The following is a 17,500-nucleotide window of genomic DNA, read 5'->3' as shown; positions in this document are numbered from 1 at the left end:
GGCGGAGGAGTGGGAGAGGAGGGCAGAGACACCCTGCCACCGCAGGCCTCCCGACCGACCTCTTATCTGTCCTGCTGCCTCGGCCCGCCGTCTCGCTTTGCTTGCGCTCGGCGTGAGGCTCACAGTAGCGAGGCATGGAGATGCCAAACCTGCCATTCGCGCTTTCAATTAGAGACGTGTCATGTGGGGTGACACGCCACCTCCCCGTGAAGAGCGGGAGATAAGAGGCAGCACAGCGCCTCGTGCTCTTTGAACTGCAGCGCTTCCCTCTTCTCCGTCCCCGAGGCTACTTTGCATTTTACACCCGTGTGAAGACACTCTGACACACATTCAGGTCGTAACGAACCTCGGTGTGAGACAGGGGCCTCAGATCTTCAGGCTCGCTGGGGCTGTAAAGGTACAAGCACCAAAGACAGCCTCAGCTATAAACATGCTTTGATACACACCATTTTACGGGCCATAATTTGCAGGGTGAGGCAATCCTGTCTTACCCATCATGCATTTCATGCCGGTCGTAGTCTCCCCACTAATCAACATGACAGTGAGGACAAATAGGCAGAAAGGTGCTCCACACCTCTTCTCTTAGGACAAGCTACATCTAAAGATAAATATTTCTATTCTTACCAATACCAGGGGGGTCATGGTTTATCAGAATGTATACATTTCTATTAATGACACCCGCGTGTGTCTCTGAGCGGACACAAAGTGCACACTGTGGCTTGATGGATCATCACTCCATCCCTTTCTACTCATTTCCCCCCAAAGTTTTTTTCCCGAAACAGTGCTTCTTTGGAGACTTCCATTAGCTTGCTCTCTTGGCTTGGAGACCTCCCGCCCTCATGTGCTTGGTCAGGCGTTCATCATCCATTTTCACTTTTGTCGAGGCCGTGCATCAAATAATCGATCATAGCCGAGTGTTTGCTTTAGCATCAGCCATCTTTCATTGTCACCATCAAAGGACTGTCTTGTCTCCTTTCTAGGGGTGAGAGGAGATGTGAGAGGGGTCAGAAGACCAGAGTAGGGGCTTGTCCTTGGCAGGGTGACGTGACTTGCTCGGGGTTTTCTCACCGGCTTGCCCTACGGTTCACCTCGCCAGGATGCAGAGAGCACCATCCTTCTCCATCTGTCCCTGGCAGGGATGCACTGTTTTACTGTATTCCTGAGTTCAGCCAGAATTCACGAGGAATGCACTCACCCGGTGTCTGGGCCACACGTGCCCTGTGGCCCCACCCCCAACACCCACCTTCCCCTCCGCTCTTCAGGAAACCGCGCAGTCAGCTTGTAAAATACAGAGAGAACAGGCAGGAGTGAGAGTTCCCATGTCCCATTCGTTTCTTTAAGAGACAAACTGACAGTTGTTCACTGTCACTTTGGGGAAGGCCTGGTCATCACCTAATCATTACTAATTACAAATCATCACTGTTGATCCCATACTTGAGCATGGATCAATACGTTTAGGTGATGTGGCTATGGTCTTTCAAATAAAGACATTCTTGCAAATGATTATTTATTTTAAAGGCAAATAAACCTAAATAAATCAGTTTCTTCACCTATGTCATAGAGTGTAACGTTCAGTAGTGTTCACACGTGAAGTGCAGTGTGAGCGGAACGGTTGGGGCAGAGGAGACAGAATGGAGTCGAGATGGCTAGTGAGTCTGATGGAGACGCAAGGCTCTGTCTGTGAGGGACTGTGCTGCTTAGTGATGAAATACGCTGGACTTTCAGTGAAAGGCATTAAGTGTCTGTCATCAAGGATGCATTTGTAACAGAACATGCTTTATCAAAATGATCAGCGCTAGCGTTAGCATTCTGCAAATACCCATTTAATGGCGTCATGACATCAGTGAAACATCATTACCGCTTAGCATGGAAACACCATTCCTGAAATCCTGAGGCAGGATTTCAAATGGCTTCTTATTATTGGTCGACCTGAGCTTCAAAGCTGGCAGCCCTCATTCTGTTTCAGGCCTCGTTCTTTCCAGCTGGAGCAGAGTGCTTATAATGGGCTTTTTCCTGCTACAGCAGGACACGCTCTCGACTAATGATGGGCTCAAACAATTGTTGTCTTACATGGAGTTATGTGCAAGTCATTTGTATTTCACCTCTGAAAACCGAGACAAGTTGAGTCAAGCAGTGTCAAAGCTGCTCGGGTGCCGCAGAGGAAGAACTCTCAACGGGAACGAGCCATGCCCTCCATGACCTCCCTGACCTCTGGCTGAACCTAGCGCCGGTCACAAGCCTTGGGACAATGCACGTCTCCTCTGTTGTCTTGCGGCACGCCTGCCGACCTCAGGTGGGCCACGGATGAGCCAGGCGTCCATCAAAGAGCGAGCCAGGAGTAAGGGGCTCACCTGGGATACTGCACAGGGAGGCTGACCCCGAAAACGCTCCACCTGGCAGTCCAAGCTCAGGAGTGAGCTGAAAAGGTTATTGTGTTGACTTTGTGGAGGAAGTAGAAAGCAGAATATTTAACACAGTCTGTTAACGCTGGTTCAGCTGGGAGCACTTGGCTGGCATGAACGCTGCTCATGTGTTTAAACTCTCTTTAAACTCTAGACCAAATTAGTTTATGTCCCGTTAACTTCGGCTCCGAGATTATGTAACACTGGGGGCAGTATCACCTCAGACATACAAGAAGCCCCCACCCGCTGAATGAGTGCACTGACCTTCTACCTGCCTTTTGCATGCCCAAAAGGCTGCTGGGAGGTGCCCCCAAGGCAGCTGACCAAGGAGGGTCTAAAACTAGCACAACAGGGCTTCCCTCCTACCCATGGTGTCTTCAAGTCAAAAGATTCATCATGTGATTATGGAAGTAAGAAACTTTCTGAACAGGGGGTGGAGGGGAGGGGGTGGCTGTGGGGGAGGGGGTTCTCCTTTGGTGGCTGCTCATGTTGTGCGATAAGGTGGCTGAGCCAAGGTGCCCACTGACAGGATGCACCAATACACGGTGTAATTAACAGAAGCCACAGCGAGTGTGAAAGCGACCGATAAGATGGGGTCAAGCCCAGAGTTCAGTGGGAGGGGGCGGGGGCGGGCTAGGGGCAGAGCAGGGGCGGAGTCTGCTCCCCTGACGAGTTCTCCTTGACTTGGCCGTCATGGTCCCAGTACCCCAACCATCCCCACCCCACACAAGCTCCAGAGCCTCCTCCAGCAGACTAGGGGGCAGGAGCGGGGTAGAAGGGGTGCTGGTAGCACCTGCTCCTGCTCCTGAAAACTACGGAGGTGAGAAAGCAAAACATATGTGAGGCAGTACGGTCCCACCAAACACACACACACACACACACACACACACACAGTCCCCTCGGTCATCTGAGGAGGGAAGGTCAGCAAAGGGACACTCAGAGGAAACCTCTGAGAGACACACACAGCAACCCTCTCTCTCCTCAGCCCACCCGCCTCCTGGCCCGGCAGCACGCGTTGAGTCCACAGTTAGATTTGTCCATTTTATTTTGAGGTCTTGACCCCGCCACCTTTGGGAATGTGAACTTTTTTTGTTTATTGGTGATCATCAGGCTTGTGAAGAACAGCTGTGCACGTGCATGCATGTGTATGAGAGAGAGCAAGAGAGAGATAGAGAGAGAGAGAGAGAGAGAGAGAGAGAGAGAGAGAGCGAGAGAGAGAGAGGGTAAAATTCTCCCATTTGGTTGGATTGCTCCCATTAAGTAACAAAACCACAAGGCTCTCCTTGGTACATCCGGAAGAACAGGAGCCCATCCAAACATTCCCACATGGCCCCGTGACCTGGCATCTCAGCAAAGGACCCCAGCTGACGCGTCACCACCCTGGATGCCCTGAGCCCAGCTCCCAGGCCCGTGTGGAGGGTGGGGCCTATACGAGTCGGCAGCTTTGTGGTGGAGCCAGGTACGGGTGCCTCTGAACTAGCCTGCTGGAGTGCTGATGTGGGGGAGGAGCAAGGGAGTGGGAGGGGAGGGGAGGCAGCCAGCCAGGCCTGAGGAGGTGCGCTGTCCGCTGTCGCCAGCATCGATTTATGACGGGTGCTTTCGCTTTGAGGGGCGGCTCTGTTTGCTTAGCCCTTAACGCATGCTCATTTACAGACACACACACATGCACACACACACACACACACACACACGTGCGCGCACGTACGCATGCACACACACACACACACACTCACACACACACACACACACACACAGCCTTCTATGGAAGGGCCTATGATGAGTCCTGTGCTCAGTCTTTGAGAGTTTTTCATGTTTAATATGTTTAATGGTGCTTTTACACTGATGTGGGCTGTAATAAACGGGTTTATGGGAAGCACCGTGATTGCCACATAAGGAAAACTGACCTTTTCTTGCCCTGAAGTGTCCTGATAACAAAGTGACAATAACACCAGATAGAGATTGTGTGCAGTGGTATAACGAGAGAATGAAAGAAGAGATGCTGCCATCTGCACCTCTCTACAGCATCACACACACACACACACACACACACACACACACACACACACACACACACACACACACACACACACAGTCTACTGCTACAACAGGAAGTCTCAGTAAAGTTCAGCCCTGGGTCAGTGTAGACATAACTCCTCCCCTCCCCCACACCTAACACACACACACACACACACACACACACACACTCACACACTCACTCCCACCCACCTGAGTGGTCCTGAAGAGGTCAGGGGGACTACCAAAGGGGGTGGGAGGCAGAGAAAGGGAACAACTACCATATAATTCAGACAATTAAGGAAACATTTTGTGAGCAGCGGTTGACAGTGCTGTGTGTGTTAAGTGTGTGACTGACCTTCTACTGAACCCGTTTATGAACTCTTGTTTTGGTTTCTGGGACGTGTGTGTGCAAACACGTGTGGCACAAGTATCTCTCCTAATAAAAAGTCATCTGGGTTTTGTTTGGGCAGTTAAGATAGACCAATGAGGAACTTGAGGAGACAATTGCTGACATAACACAAGGCTATGAGAAGCATTAAATAAGATTTCTTGGTTTCTAGACACAAATATGCATCTGTACATACATATGAAGGGTGGTACATTTTTTTCTAAATATATTGTTTGCAAAAATAAATGTCTGCTACACTATGCCGGCACCTTCCACACAGGGCAGAGATGGGCAGGTGACCGCCCCCTGCCTTCCAGCAGTGGCGGTGGTGGGTGAGGTGTCCGAGCGATAGAGGTGCAAAGTGTATCGAGGGGAGAGGGGTCAGCTGAGCTCAGAGGTGTCAGGGAGTGCAGGGCCAGACTGGACGAAAACCTGTTTCTCCGTCATCTCCGCAGCGCAACAAGGCATTGACAGCAAAACCTTTAGACTGGGAGCCTTCAGCTATAACAGAATAGCCTGGACACAACCTTGAAGGTCAGCCACCTTCCATGAGTGTGTGTGTGAGCGTGTGTTTATAGTAATGATTTACTATATCAGGAGTTTGGCAAGTTGGCATTTGGGACCGTTTTACTTTTGTGAAGCCTTTTGGAATAGGAAGGACAGCACACACCTGAACCTGAAGCCTGAACCTGACACCCTGAGACTCAAACCACAGAGTCCCACTGCTACTGACAAACTTCGAGCTTAACATGAACAAAACCTCAAATCACACAATTTATTTTGCTCTTAACAAAGTAACACAGTAACACAAGTAACACAGCTCTGTTTTTTCAAAGCTTTCACCTGCTGTGTGATTGATTAAAAATACATGGACTGTTGTGTTTTGATTGTTTTAACAATCTGTAATCTGCTGGTTTTAATAGTTATCTGAAGGTTAACAGGACTATTAGAAGCTACTAGCACTACAAAGTGAATATAGGCTAAAAGAAGCATTAGGCTTGTGTCAAAGTCCTGCTAAGCTAAAAACAAGCCCATTTTCGACTTGTTTTTTTTTTTCATCCATTGACAACATTTTACTAGATAGATTCTGTTACATACATCGATTAGGCAGAGTGAGAGAAAATGTGTGTGCATGTATGCAAAACGTTATAGATATCTTGACTTAAAAATGTATTCAAAATGTTTTAAGAGCATTTATGATTTACAACAACAAGAACAATACTACTAATAATACATTTGTTTTCACTAATTATGAAACAAAGCCAAACCCTACACATGCCGGAAGTGGCACATGTAATGTGATACCCGCTGAGCTTGGGTCAGGTCGGAGCCCTCGTGGATGGACAAGATTGTGCTTTTCTAGTCTTCTGAGAGAACATGAATGTTCATGGGAACTGTGATCCGTTCAATTGAAGAGTATTTTGTAGCAAAGCATGAACTTGAGGGCGTTAGGAGCAAAGGAATATTAGGTGTTGTTGTAGCACCCCCTAGTGGAATGATTGTATCCCACACACTGCCATCCTAAAAAAATAACCCGTTACAACGAGACAAGTCATTTACATCTGGTCTCTTTGTGCATTATAGATTTATATTTTTCACAGAATGTTCAGTACCTGTGAGCTCAGGTTTCATTTCCAATTTATACAAAGTTAACAAAGTTCATATTTCATTAGATCACTTTGAAATAGTCTTATTAAACCATCAAAGGCTTTAAAATTGAGAGGATGCATCTGATATCTGATTTTGTGCTCTTTAAAACAGCACAAAGCCTCCCCTCTAGTAGTAAGGACAAAAAAATATACATGACATAAGGTGAGAAGGTGGACTGTCAAGAACTGACCAATTCAAAACACAGAAAATGTAAAATGTTCAGTACACAATAGAGTGTGTTTGTTTCTTGGAAACAGAAGCAAATAAAAAGTGGTTAATACAAGGCTATTTCTTGGTTGTTTCTTTAGGTCTACAGTGTATCACTTTGCAGCATTGAGTAGCATAGTGGTGGCACTGGACCTCCAGGTAAGATGATACAAGACTTTTATTTTGTACAATGACATTGTGTTGTTGAAGATGACAAGTAGCCAACCTGTTCATCACGTGCTTCCTCCAACACAGGTAACATCGACGTCACATGGGACAGTGTTGGAGAAACAGCGCTCCTAACGAGACGAGACAGACACGGCACCATCCTTCCCAGCCGGAGAGCAGGGCTAATTATACTTTTTTGGAAACCGGCCGTGGATCAAGATTGCAGCGTCCAGAGCCCTGAGCCAGCTGCGTTAGACGGAAGCCCCCAGTCCATTAATACCGACCACGCCAGCAACCTCCATGCAGAACAGACGGCAGCCCAACACGGTCATTAGAGCAAGTGGGGGGCAGACAAACTCGGCCTTTAAACTTTGAGGGCAATGGATTGTTTTGGAGTCAGCAACCATCGTACAGATATCACAATTCCTTATTATAGCTTGGCTTTCATCATCTGCCTGGACTCAAAAATGAGACATTTAGTTATGACAGTCTGTTTCTCCATCCCTTATTCAGGGAATGGCATCTGAGGCCGTGAGTTGTACATGAGACGGGCCTGAGAAACAAAGCAGCTTGACCAGTCCAGCCTATAGAACCGGTACCAGTTTAGAGGGGAAAGTTTACAACAAAGAACACCAAGCAGTTTGATTTACAAACCTAAAAGTTTATTCAATCATACCAACACATTAATTTAGAAGGAATCATTCAGCCAGGCACTTCATACTTCAGTTGGACATCCAGCAGACAGAGTGGGTTTCGACACTTTGGTATCTGTGTGTGTGTGTATATGTATGTATATCTATCTCCCCCTGGGAAGATGCAACAAATTTTAAAGGTCGCTAACGTTCAACAGAATTTCACTCTGCTTGGGTTTCTTTCTTCCATTTAAATGATAAGGGAAACTTGGTTTGATTGGATTCAAGTGTGTCAATACAACAGTGATTTAGCAATCAGAAAAATCTATTTTAAATTACATAAGGCAGCACAAGTACAAGCAGAGAGTACAAAACCCACATCCAAGGGAATACACTACTAGTTTTCAGCACTTTAGACCATAATTACTATAAAAATACTTCTAAAAAAATAATACAACATATCAAATCTGAATGTCAAATTCAGAAAGAGCAACACCAGGCTACAAAAACCCCAAAACCTAAGAGTAAACAAAAAAGCTCCTCAAATTTTCACACTGCATTTTTGCACATGATACTACTGCAGATGTGCACACTTGTGTTTGGTTAAAAGTTGGAGTTCAGAAATAAATAAACGTGTTGGTTAAAAAGTGGATTTTTTTGAAAAACAAATAAAACTGGAACCCACAGGCATTACAGGGAGCAAGTGCGCACCGCTAGGCCCTGCTGGATCGGGCTCCCTGGGGACAGTAGTCACTGGTCAGTGTTGGTGCTGGTGTACATCGCTGTCGTCACTGCTGCCCTCCGCCTCCCTCTGATCTTCAGAGATCCGTAACGAGCCTGCGGGGAGCACAGCACAAAGATTTACAACAGAGTACTTAACAGCGCGGCGTTCGGTCATGACCAAACCCAGGGTCTACGTAACAGCGCGGCGTTCGGTCATGACCAAACCCAGGGTCTACGTAACAGCGCGATGTTCAGTCATGACCAAACCCAGGGTCTACGTAACAGCGCGATGTTCAGTCATGACCAAACCCAGGGTCTACGTAACAGCGCGATGTTCAGTCATGACCAAACCCAGGGTCTACGTAACAGCGCGATGTTCAGTCATGACCAAACCCAGGGTCTACGTAATAGCGTGGTGTTCGGTCATCACTAAAAGCGGTGGGCTGGTGCTGCACTTGCGGTTATGAGCTCTGTACCGTACACGAACACAACTGAGTTTGAAGGTTAAAGTAAGGAAGCGACCCAAACAGGGGCAAATCTAGCTCAGCCCCTGGACTCGCACCCCTGCACTGGGAACATGCACCATCAGCAGGCTTGGGCGCCGCTGCCCCTATCAATCAGCTCAAGACATCACAGTCAGTACTCGTACATCTTTGCGGAGTTTGGAGCGTGTGTGTTTGACGCTCTGAGATCGTCTGACGCCACGCTGAGTCATGGCTTCGTCCTCAGAGAAGAAAGCCTCTCCATCCTCATCAGTCCGCTCTTCGTTTTCATACTGGTAATACTCTGGACACACAGACAGAAACAACCCCATTAAGTGTGTAACCATAACAGTAGGTGTCGGTGACATGCATAAAATACATGACATACAAGACATTTTCACTATCACAATATTTAGTTATTCCAAGGTTTAGCAGAATGTTGGGCAGTCAGATTAAACAAAGGTATTAAATAAAGAAATAGCATCATGTTAGTTGGTTTTTGTTTTTTTACAGGCCACACGCCACGTGGGCACAGCCCAACCCCACTGATCTCATTCACCCCCACCCCACTGCCATGGCCTGTAGGACTGCCATCCTACAGTGCAGCCTGCACTCTGCACCAGCAAGCAGGTCCTAGGGCTGGCATTGTTCCTTTTTGGACCACAAGGGGGCAGAAGAGATGCAGAAAGCAGCTGAGTCTCCCCCAACCAACCTCCTTTGTTTGCCTCCACACCCCCATCAATGTTTTCCATTAGTAAAACAGAACAACTTCCTCTGGATTTGGATAAGGTGCAATTTGTTCTGCCTTACTTCTTCTGCAGTAATTCCCACCTTTCCTAGGGCACCGTCCTGCCTACGCAGAAGATGGCGTGGAGTTACTGAGTGTACACAAACATTTCATCTGCACCAGTATCGTTATGAACAATAGTCTGGGCTGACATTGTGCCTTTGTTTAACACCTTCACATGTCAAGAGCGAATCTACTGGTCACGGTCCAGGAAAGTTGTGGAAGAATAGTGTAGCTCTCACGCGCCTGTCGCTGGATTCCACTCCGCAGTGCTGCACGTTGGGGTTTTGAGCCGGCTGGAAGCTGGTACTGTTTCACTCGGAACAGCCAAGAGAGACCAGGCCTCATATGACTGAGGAATGTGACCGAGTGCATGAGGGCGGAAGGGGGGAGGGCGCGGCAAAGAACAAAGAGGGAACCATAAAAAGTCACTCTGGGCTTTCCCTGCACTGACCTCTGTTCCTCTACAAACATCAAACCACCGGCTGAACGACACACTTATGACCCCTCGGTCTGCCCCTCCTCGTTCTGAAAGGGGGGCAGGGGTGGGAAAAGGTGGTGGTGTCTGTGGTAGGGGATAAATAATAAATAATAATAATAATAATAATAATAATAATAATAATAATAAAGAAAGAAACAAACAAAAACCTTAAGGATTAGTGGATTTCCTCATCCCAGCGACCTTGTCTGCGTCCCTGCGCCTCCTGAAGGCTGGTGGCATTTCAGAGCGGCTTGCTTTATTGCGGGCTCTAGTCACCGACGAGACGAGGACGCCCCGGACGCGGGCGGAATCTCAAACGCGGCATTAGCATAGCCAGATAGAGCGTATTAGATATTCAGCTCAGACCGTAGCTCTCTGCTGCCGGCCGCCCCCGCCCCTTCCCTGCTGCGGCGGCGACACGCGCTACTCCGCCAGACCTTTCACGCTCTCAACGTGCCGCTTTTGCTTATCAGCCCGCCAGGCTGGAGACAAAGGAGCTGCTCGCTACGAGAGGAGCTTCACGAAAGCACATCGCGCTCGTGTGTGCATCTTCCATCACGCTGGTGAGACCAGACTTACAGAGCAGCACGAAGGCCACAGACGGCTCAAACACACCAGCTACGATGGGGGAGCTAATTAATCTGTGAGGCAGCAGAGCAGCGGACCACCAGAGGAGGGGGAACAATCTCACAGACTCCGTGACTGCGGCTGAGAGCTGACGCAGGGCTGCGTTCGGAGAGGAGATGCGGGCGTTTACCGGCTCCGTCGGGCTGGGAGGCTCCCGCAGCCCTGCGGGCCGGGTTGGCGCCAGAGTAGGCTGGGAACAGTGCAGCGCTGGCATCATCCTGCGGGATCTGGGACAGGTCGGCCATGCTGAAGCTCCGCAGCTTCTCCGTTATGGCGCCCTGGCCCTGCGGACAGAGAACACGGCAAAGTTAAACACTACATCACACACACACACACACACACACACACACACACACACACACACACACACACACACACACACACACACACACACACACACACACACACACACACACACACACACACACAATGCTATCACACCATGTTCACAAACCTGCCAAAGCAGAGAAGCATGCTTATGAGTGAATGAATCAGCAGTGAGTGGTCCAAGAGGCCTAAAGGCACCACAAGGTGCAAGGCCAGTGGATGCTGTGTGGATGAACAAAGGCTGGGCCTTACTGAGCAGATGTAGAGTTTAAGAACATGGGGATCATTAGTGGGGAGCGCCATGTGTGTGTAAGTCTGTTTGAAAAATTAAAGAACGGGAAACAAAGATTAAAAAAAAAAAAAAAAAAAATCAAGAAAAAAAAATAAAAAATCACGTGGACGACATCTTTTCCCATGCTTCAGACTGGAAACCATTACCTCCATCGTAGAGAGCTGTAGGGCAGAGGTCCTAGGGGACAGTGTGTCAGTACAATGTGAAAAAGAGAGGAGAGATGAACACTAGAGTTAGGACTCAAGAAGGACTACAGAACACGGACGAATAAAAAAGGAGGGGGTGTGGACGGACAGAGGGACACAGAAAAAAAGAAAATCAACCTGCGAAACAATGACCACTCGCACCATCTGTAAAGCCTGACCTGGCCAGGCGCCGTGCCCAACCTCCCTGAACGAGGAGCAAAACGAAAGGCCACCTCCTGCTCTGACGGGAGCCGAGGTGGGACAGGGCGGGACAGGGCGGGACAGGCCGCGTGACCTTTCCCGTGAACGGAGGCCGTGTTGATGTTCCATCAGGGGCATTGTGCTCAAGCGCTTGTCGATTTTTGATGCAACAAGGGGTTGGTTTGGATCGGGGGTGAGGTGACGTAAAGAAACATCACGAAAACAAACGCATGTCTAGAAGGCCATATTGAGGAGACAGAACACTGTCCGAGGGTCAGGAACACGCACGCCCTCTCTCACACACACACACACACACACACACACACACACACACACACACACTTGCCTTGACGGCTGCAGAGACAGCTGCCGTAGCTGCTATACTTAGGCCCTGCTTGCCAAAGTGCAGCATGGTCTCGTAGCTGCGCTCCTTCGCCTGAATGATGTAGTCATCAATTTCCTTAAAGCACAACAGAGAGTGTCGTGAGCCCCTGAGTCTCAGCCAGACAGGCTTGCAAAACAGCAGTACACACCGCACCAGGTTTAAAGAGAACAGCCAGCAAACGCGGGATATTCTTTACGGATTCTTAAATGCAGAAGAATGGAGGTCGCAGCCTCACCCTTTCCAACTTACTGCTGCCAAAAACAGGAAATAATTCCATTCGCCATGCAGTGTCAGAAGCCTGACGGTTAAACTAATCTGATGCTTAAAATATAGAGGATTCTTTTTACCTGGATAACAGACGTAACAGCTTACGGTCAAACTTCTCTTCATAACACAAACGCATGACGATATAACGCATCTTAAATTTAACTGCATACTTTTTAAACAATGGGCCATGTTCACGATATTAGTGCAAGACACGTTATATCTAATAAGCAATAACACTGAGGTCTGATTGGCCCATGGAGTAGTTCTGACAATTACAATGCCTTTAAAAAGAAGAAGGGAGGGAAAAGGAGTAAATTACCCTTTCTTTTGAAGTCAGAAGAGGATGGAGGATCTTTCTGTAGATAAGACTAGCTCCTCTAGTGTAGGGCGACAGGAGCCAGATCACAAAGGCGATCTTTATTTCATAATAAAGGGGGAACCTACACACAGCGCGCGCACACACACAAATTAGATCCTATTAATCAGACGACATAATTACACTCATTACGCCTGTATTACAACAAATTGATTTTAGAGATTAAAAAGGCGACTTAATTTCATTACAGCATGATTGTTTTTAAAACATTTTTATATAGATTTTTATGTTTCTTGATGTAGGGCAAAACCAGGGAGCTCCTAATTCAAAACAGTTGTGTAGTGTGACACTAATCAGAAGTGTGGAGACAGCTGGAGCCTTGGTGTGAAGTGAGGGTCACAGGCACCATTAGCCATCCTTCAGTCTTACCAGGCTATGGTGAGGTCCGAGATGGTCTCCACTACTGTGTAGAGTGAAAACACGATCCAGTACATCATCCAGCGGACCTGTGTCGGGGGTCAGGGGTTGGAGAGAAGCTGTGTAATTCACATGTCCATACATAGCATCTTACCAAAACTGCATGTGATATCAACACCAATCAAAACCAGGGAGAGAAATGATGTCACCAAGGTTAATGTACTGTATGCAGTTTGAACTGTACTACTGTCGCGTACACAAAGAGACTCATGTTGTTTGTTAGTCTTGTAAAAGACAAAACACAGGACACTTTGTACACATCTTAATGTGGTGCTGCACCAACTCCACCCTGCCTACCATCCTCTTTACGTTTTGGCGGGGCGCATGCCTAATCACGCCACGCCGAGCGGATCCCTTATGTAAATCCAATCACACGTCTCTTCCTGGCACGAGACGGAACACAGCGGTGCGAAACAGAAAATCGTTACGGCCGTGACTTTAATTTCCCTCCCCACTCTGCCGTTCATTTTCTCCCTCTCCCTTTCTCCCTGTCGTTTTCCTTCTCCCCTCCTACGCTTCTCCCCCCCTTCGCTGTAGCAGGCCCTGCTTTGTATGCTGTGCCAGAGCCCTCTCTTCCCGCGGCTCGGAGCAGAGGCAGGCGTTCACAGGGGCTCCTTAGCATTTCAATTTCAAAAGGTGGCGCAGACGATCATGTGATACCCCCCTCCCACCCCCCAGGCCTAGGGTGAGGCTCTCCGAGGTATTAGGTGATATTTTCAGCCTCGCTGAACAAAGCAAAACGAATCCGTGCAGGGGCCGCATGACAGGCCTGATGGGCAGCATCGCGTTTAATTGCTGACCTGCTCGTGAACCTCGAGCGGTCCGAGAATGATCGATGCATTGCATCAGCCAGAGGGGGAGGAACCGTTGGGGTGACAAACTGTCAATCAAAATCAGCTCGGTGTGAACAAGGACTGTTCTGGAAACAGTTGTGGCATGCATTAAAAAAAAGAAAAAAAAATTCCCCAAACCTTTTCCCCTTTCTTTTCTAACCACACCAATAAAGCGATACAAACATGCACTGTGGGCCTTTTCTGGTAATATTCCTCTGGGCAACACCATTTATTATCAATCAGCCATTACTTGGAGAGGTATGTGGGACATCAGCAGAATGTGCGAGTGAGGCATCCCACCTTGCAGGAGAGACAGTGGTGGAGGGCTCTCCAGCTCTGGGCCAACGACCAGTCCAAGCATTCCTTTCCAGTCCAGCGCTGCCTTACTGATCCACATAGCAGACTGCTCTAAAAAACTGCCGAGGTTTGAAACGGCGCTTCTGTACAACAGCCAAGCTGAACGGCCAGGGCACGACTCACCGCCTGGCGTCACTCACGACAGAACAAAACGCCCTCCGCTGTGGGGAAGGCTCATCTCTGCACAACTTTCCTACGCATCGCGGAGACGCAACATTTAACGAAGGACGCATGAGCTCAACACGCAGAGAGACTCGGAACCAGACGCCAAATCCAGCCAGTCTGGGCTGCGTCTAAACCTCAGCATAAACCAGCCAACGGCACAATACAGAGAAAAGGAGCTGGAGAAGGAGGTAAAGTGTGGAGCACAAAGCATCATTTGTCCGTGCTATTTTGGACGCGATTTGGAGAGAGTCAGTGAATTACTGGTGTGCCGTTCAGTCTCCGCTCCACACAGACAAACACAACCGCAGTCATGAAACATTCGGGGAGATGAAAACGTCGCTCTCTCTCGTGCTGGAATGCTCACTTGTGTTTTCCAGGGCTCTGCCAGTAAAACTCGACTTTACAGAAATGTACTTTCCATTCGAACACTCAGTATTTTAGGGAATGGCACAAACATCTGTAACCTCTGGCTGCCAGCAACCCTCCTTTTTAAATTCCTTTTCCTAGTTTTGCCTCTTCATCAAAAAAAACCAAACAAACAAACAAACAAACAAAAAACCTACACTAAAGAGGAAGAAACAGGTTTTTCCGGTGTGCCCGTTTCAGCAAATCCCGGTGTTGTGAGACTAAGTTGAGTCAACGGGGAGCCACCTGTCCATTGTTTCGATGGGTAACTAGGAGATGCACAAAGTTAGGACTGAACCAGAGTACTGTGGTCACTCCTTCAGCAAGACAGCCAGAGGAGCTCCAAGACCAAGCCACAACATGGCTTCCACTCTGCATCCCGTGCTGTGCTCCGGAAAAACTTTTGTGGGCAGAAAGAAATGTTCTTTTTTTTTTCTCCCCCTTTTTTACTTTCAGCATGGTGAGGGTCCAGGCTTGGATGTAATTAAGCTAACATGCAGCAGAGAGAGAGAATGAGAGAGGGGGAGAATGAGCGAGAGAGAGAGCGAGAGAGAGAGATATGCAGGTTGATAAATCCAGCTTAGCTCAGCTCTAAAGTAGGCTACAGCTCTGCTCAGGCTATATTTGTTATAGCCTTGAGGCTTCATTTCAGAAATGCTGCAATGAATTACATCATTCAGCTGCAAACACACATACATGCGCGCACACAAACGTACGTACACACACACACACACACACACACACACACACACACACACACGTATGCCACACACACACGTATGCCACACACACAAACAGCTTGTTTGAGCTTATAGAACTCTGATCGGGAGAGGAACTATAGCTCGGACTGCTGGAGCAGTAACTCAGTCGCCTGGACTGGACAGCGTCTCCCAGGTTACTGGGACAACGTAACAAGCACAGCCAGCAACGGTTATGACAAAGGAACATTTCTGAAGGAGCTGAAGGATCTGGGACTCCATAGGAGCTACACTGCTGCTGACTTAACACAAAACACAAGAGACACAACCCACTGCACGCAGACAACTGAACCGCATCACACAACAACGCATGAAAAAGTCATACAAGAAGTTCACTGTTTAGACACCAGGAATATTCCCATGGTGACACAAATAGTCTCTCTATGGCTATATAAAGTGATAAGCCATAACCCTGCACCTGACAGAACATTTGATGTGCTTTTAGTGAGAAAAATGCCATTTAGCACCAGATTCATCGTACGATCTGCTTACATCCATGTCAAATCAGTGGGTTTGATAAAAGCTACAATAATGTGCCAGCAACACCGAAGCTGTTATAATGTGTGTAAAGATTCACAATAATCACGGCTCAATATAGATCTGTATTTATGAGTCACAATAAGCTGTCTGAACAAAGAGATTTTAAGATTTTGTCCTGTTTTTGTAAATGAGCTACACACCTCAAAAGGTGAAGCGCAGAGTCTAAACATGGCAGTATTGTTACTATGTTGGTATCAGCATTTACTGCCTTAATGTCTCAACATATTAGTATTAATTTAAAATGAGGATTTGTCCAATATTTAGTGCCAATGCAATGATTAATTAATTAGAGCTCATTCCAGATATACAGAGCCAAATGACATTCAGACAACACCATTCAACCACCAAGTTATTTGCATAGAAACAAAACATTTGTTTGTGTCAAATCTAATGGACCGATGTTTGATATATCATCTGTCCTTTATGTGCAAGTGTAATCGATCCACAGCGCTAGTCTCAGCCCCATCCGTGATGGATGCATACCAGAAAGCTTTGTCCCTGAAACACAGCGCATCCCTGAGGCAGAGAGTGCAGACTGACAGAACGACCCACGCCAGAGGCCACATGCACACACAAGCAAACACAATACAAGCCAATACTACAAATGCCACAAATACATATACACAATGACAGGTCGAGGTAGGGCGCCGACCCCAGCGACGGGCACAGTGCCGGGCTCAGGTGACAGATCCGGTCACTTGGCCTGCGGCTCCCGCATGGAAAACGCCACTGGTGCCTGCCAATCACGGGCATGTGTGGTAGACACGCCTCCTCACACAAGCATGCCCACGAGCCGGGGCTCCGTTCAGAGCTCAGATTGGGAGGAGCGGGTTGAGTGAACGATGAAGTTTACTTACATATTCTTTGACGTTTTTTGTTTTCACTGCTTTGTAGGAGTAGTACGCTGGGTAGAGGTTGCCAAACACCAACCTACAGTCCAAGAAAAAAGGAAAAGAAAAGACAGATTAGTTTCCTTGAATGAATTGTTATAGTCTGTTGAGTATGAGCAATGTTTGTATCCACAGCAAGGGAGTCTTCCAGGCGCGCGCTCTCTCTCCTGAGCTGTTGAGAGCCACCCACTGAACTTCCTCCCACTGATTGCATCCACAAGGTAAACAGAGATTTCCTGTTCTCTTAGCCCGCCACCGAAAAGGAGCAGAACAGCAATGACACACACAGACAGACAGACGGAGAGAGCATGCAACCCTGAACTAAGACAGAGTCCCCCTTGCAGTATACTGCACATATGGTACATAACACAGAGCGCAACACACATGCGGCCTAGTGCTGCGTGCTTTCGGAAAGGGTAGGGGTGCTGTGCACTCAGCTGACCCGAGACCAGCTCGTCCACCAGCAGATGGGCCGTGAGCGAGCCTTTCATCTGGAAGCTGTGGCTCTCAGCTGGTCCTGGATTATTACACTGCGCTCG

The 17,500-nt window shown here is 48.0% G+C and overlaps 1 protein-coding gene across 2 annotated transcripts in view; it reads right to left on the bottom strand.

Annotated features, from left to right (window-relative positions):
• Positions 1-7,471: 7,471 nt before the first annotated feature.
• The window catches only part of reep3b (receptor accessory protein 3b), an 18,922-nt gene continuing 8,893 nt past the window's right edge, over positions 7,472-17,500 (bottom strand). For both annotated transcript variants that reach the window (XM_027021638.2, XM_027021637.2), the window contains 7 exons: positions 16,929-17,001; positions 12,966-13,042; positions 12,540-12,660; positions 11,915-12,028; positions 10,694-10,847; positions 8,836-8,972; positions 7,472-8,300 (listed from right to left, as the gene is read on the bottom strand). In XM_027021638.2, the coding sequence (XP_026877439.1) occupies positions 8,214-8,300; positions 8,836-8,972; positions 10,694-10,847; positions 11,915-12,028; positions 12,540-12,660; positions 12,966-13,033 (681 nt within the window). In that variant the 5' untranslated portion in view covers positions 13,034-13,042; positions 16,929-17,001 and the 3' untranslated portion in view covers positions 7,472-8,213. The remainder of the gene's footprint in view (positions 8,301-8,835; positions 8,973-10,693; positions 10,848-11,914; positions 12,029-12,539; positions 12,661-12,965; positions 13,043-16,928; positions 17,002-17,500) is intronic.

This window comes from Electrophorus electricus, chromosome 14, assembly GCF_013358815.1.
Source record: "Electrophorus electricus isolate fEleEle1 chromosome 14, fEleEle1.pri, whole genome shotgun sequence".
Classification (NCBI taxonomy): Eukaryota; Metazoa; Chordata; class Actinopteri; order Gymnotiformes; family Gymnotidae; genus Electrophorus; species Electrophorus electricus.
The sequence above is the reverse complement of the archived record's forward strand: the minus strand, read 5'-3'. Positions and strand labels throughout refer to the sequence as shown.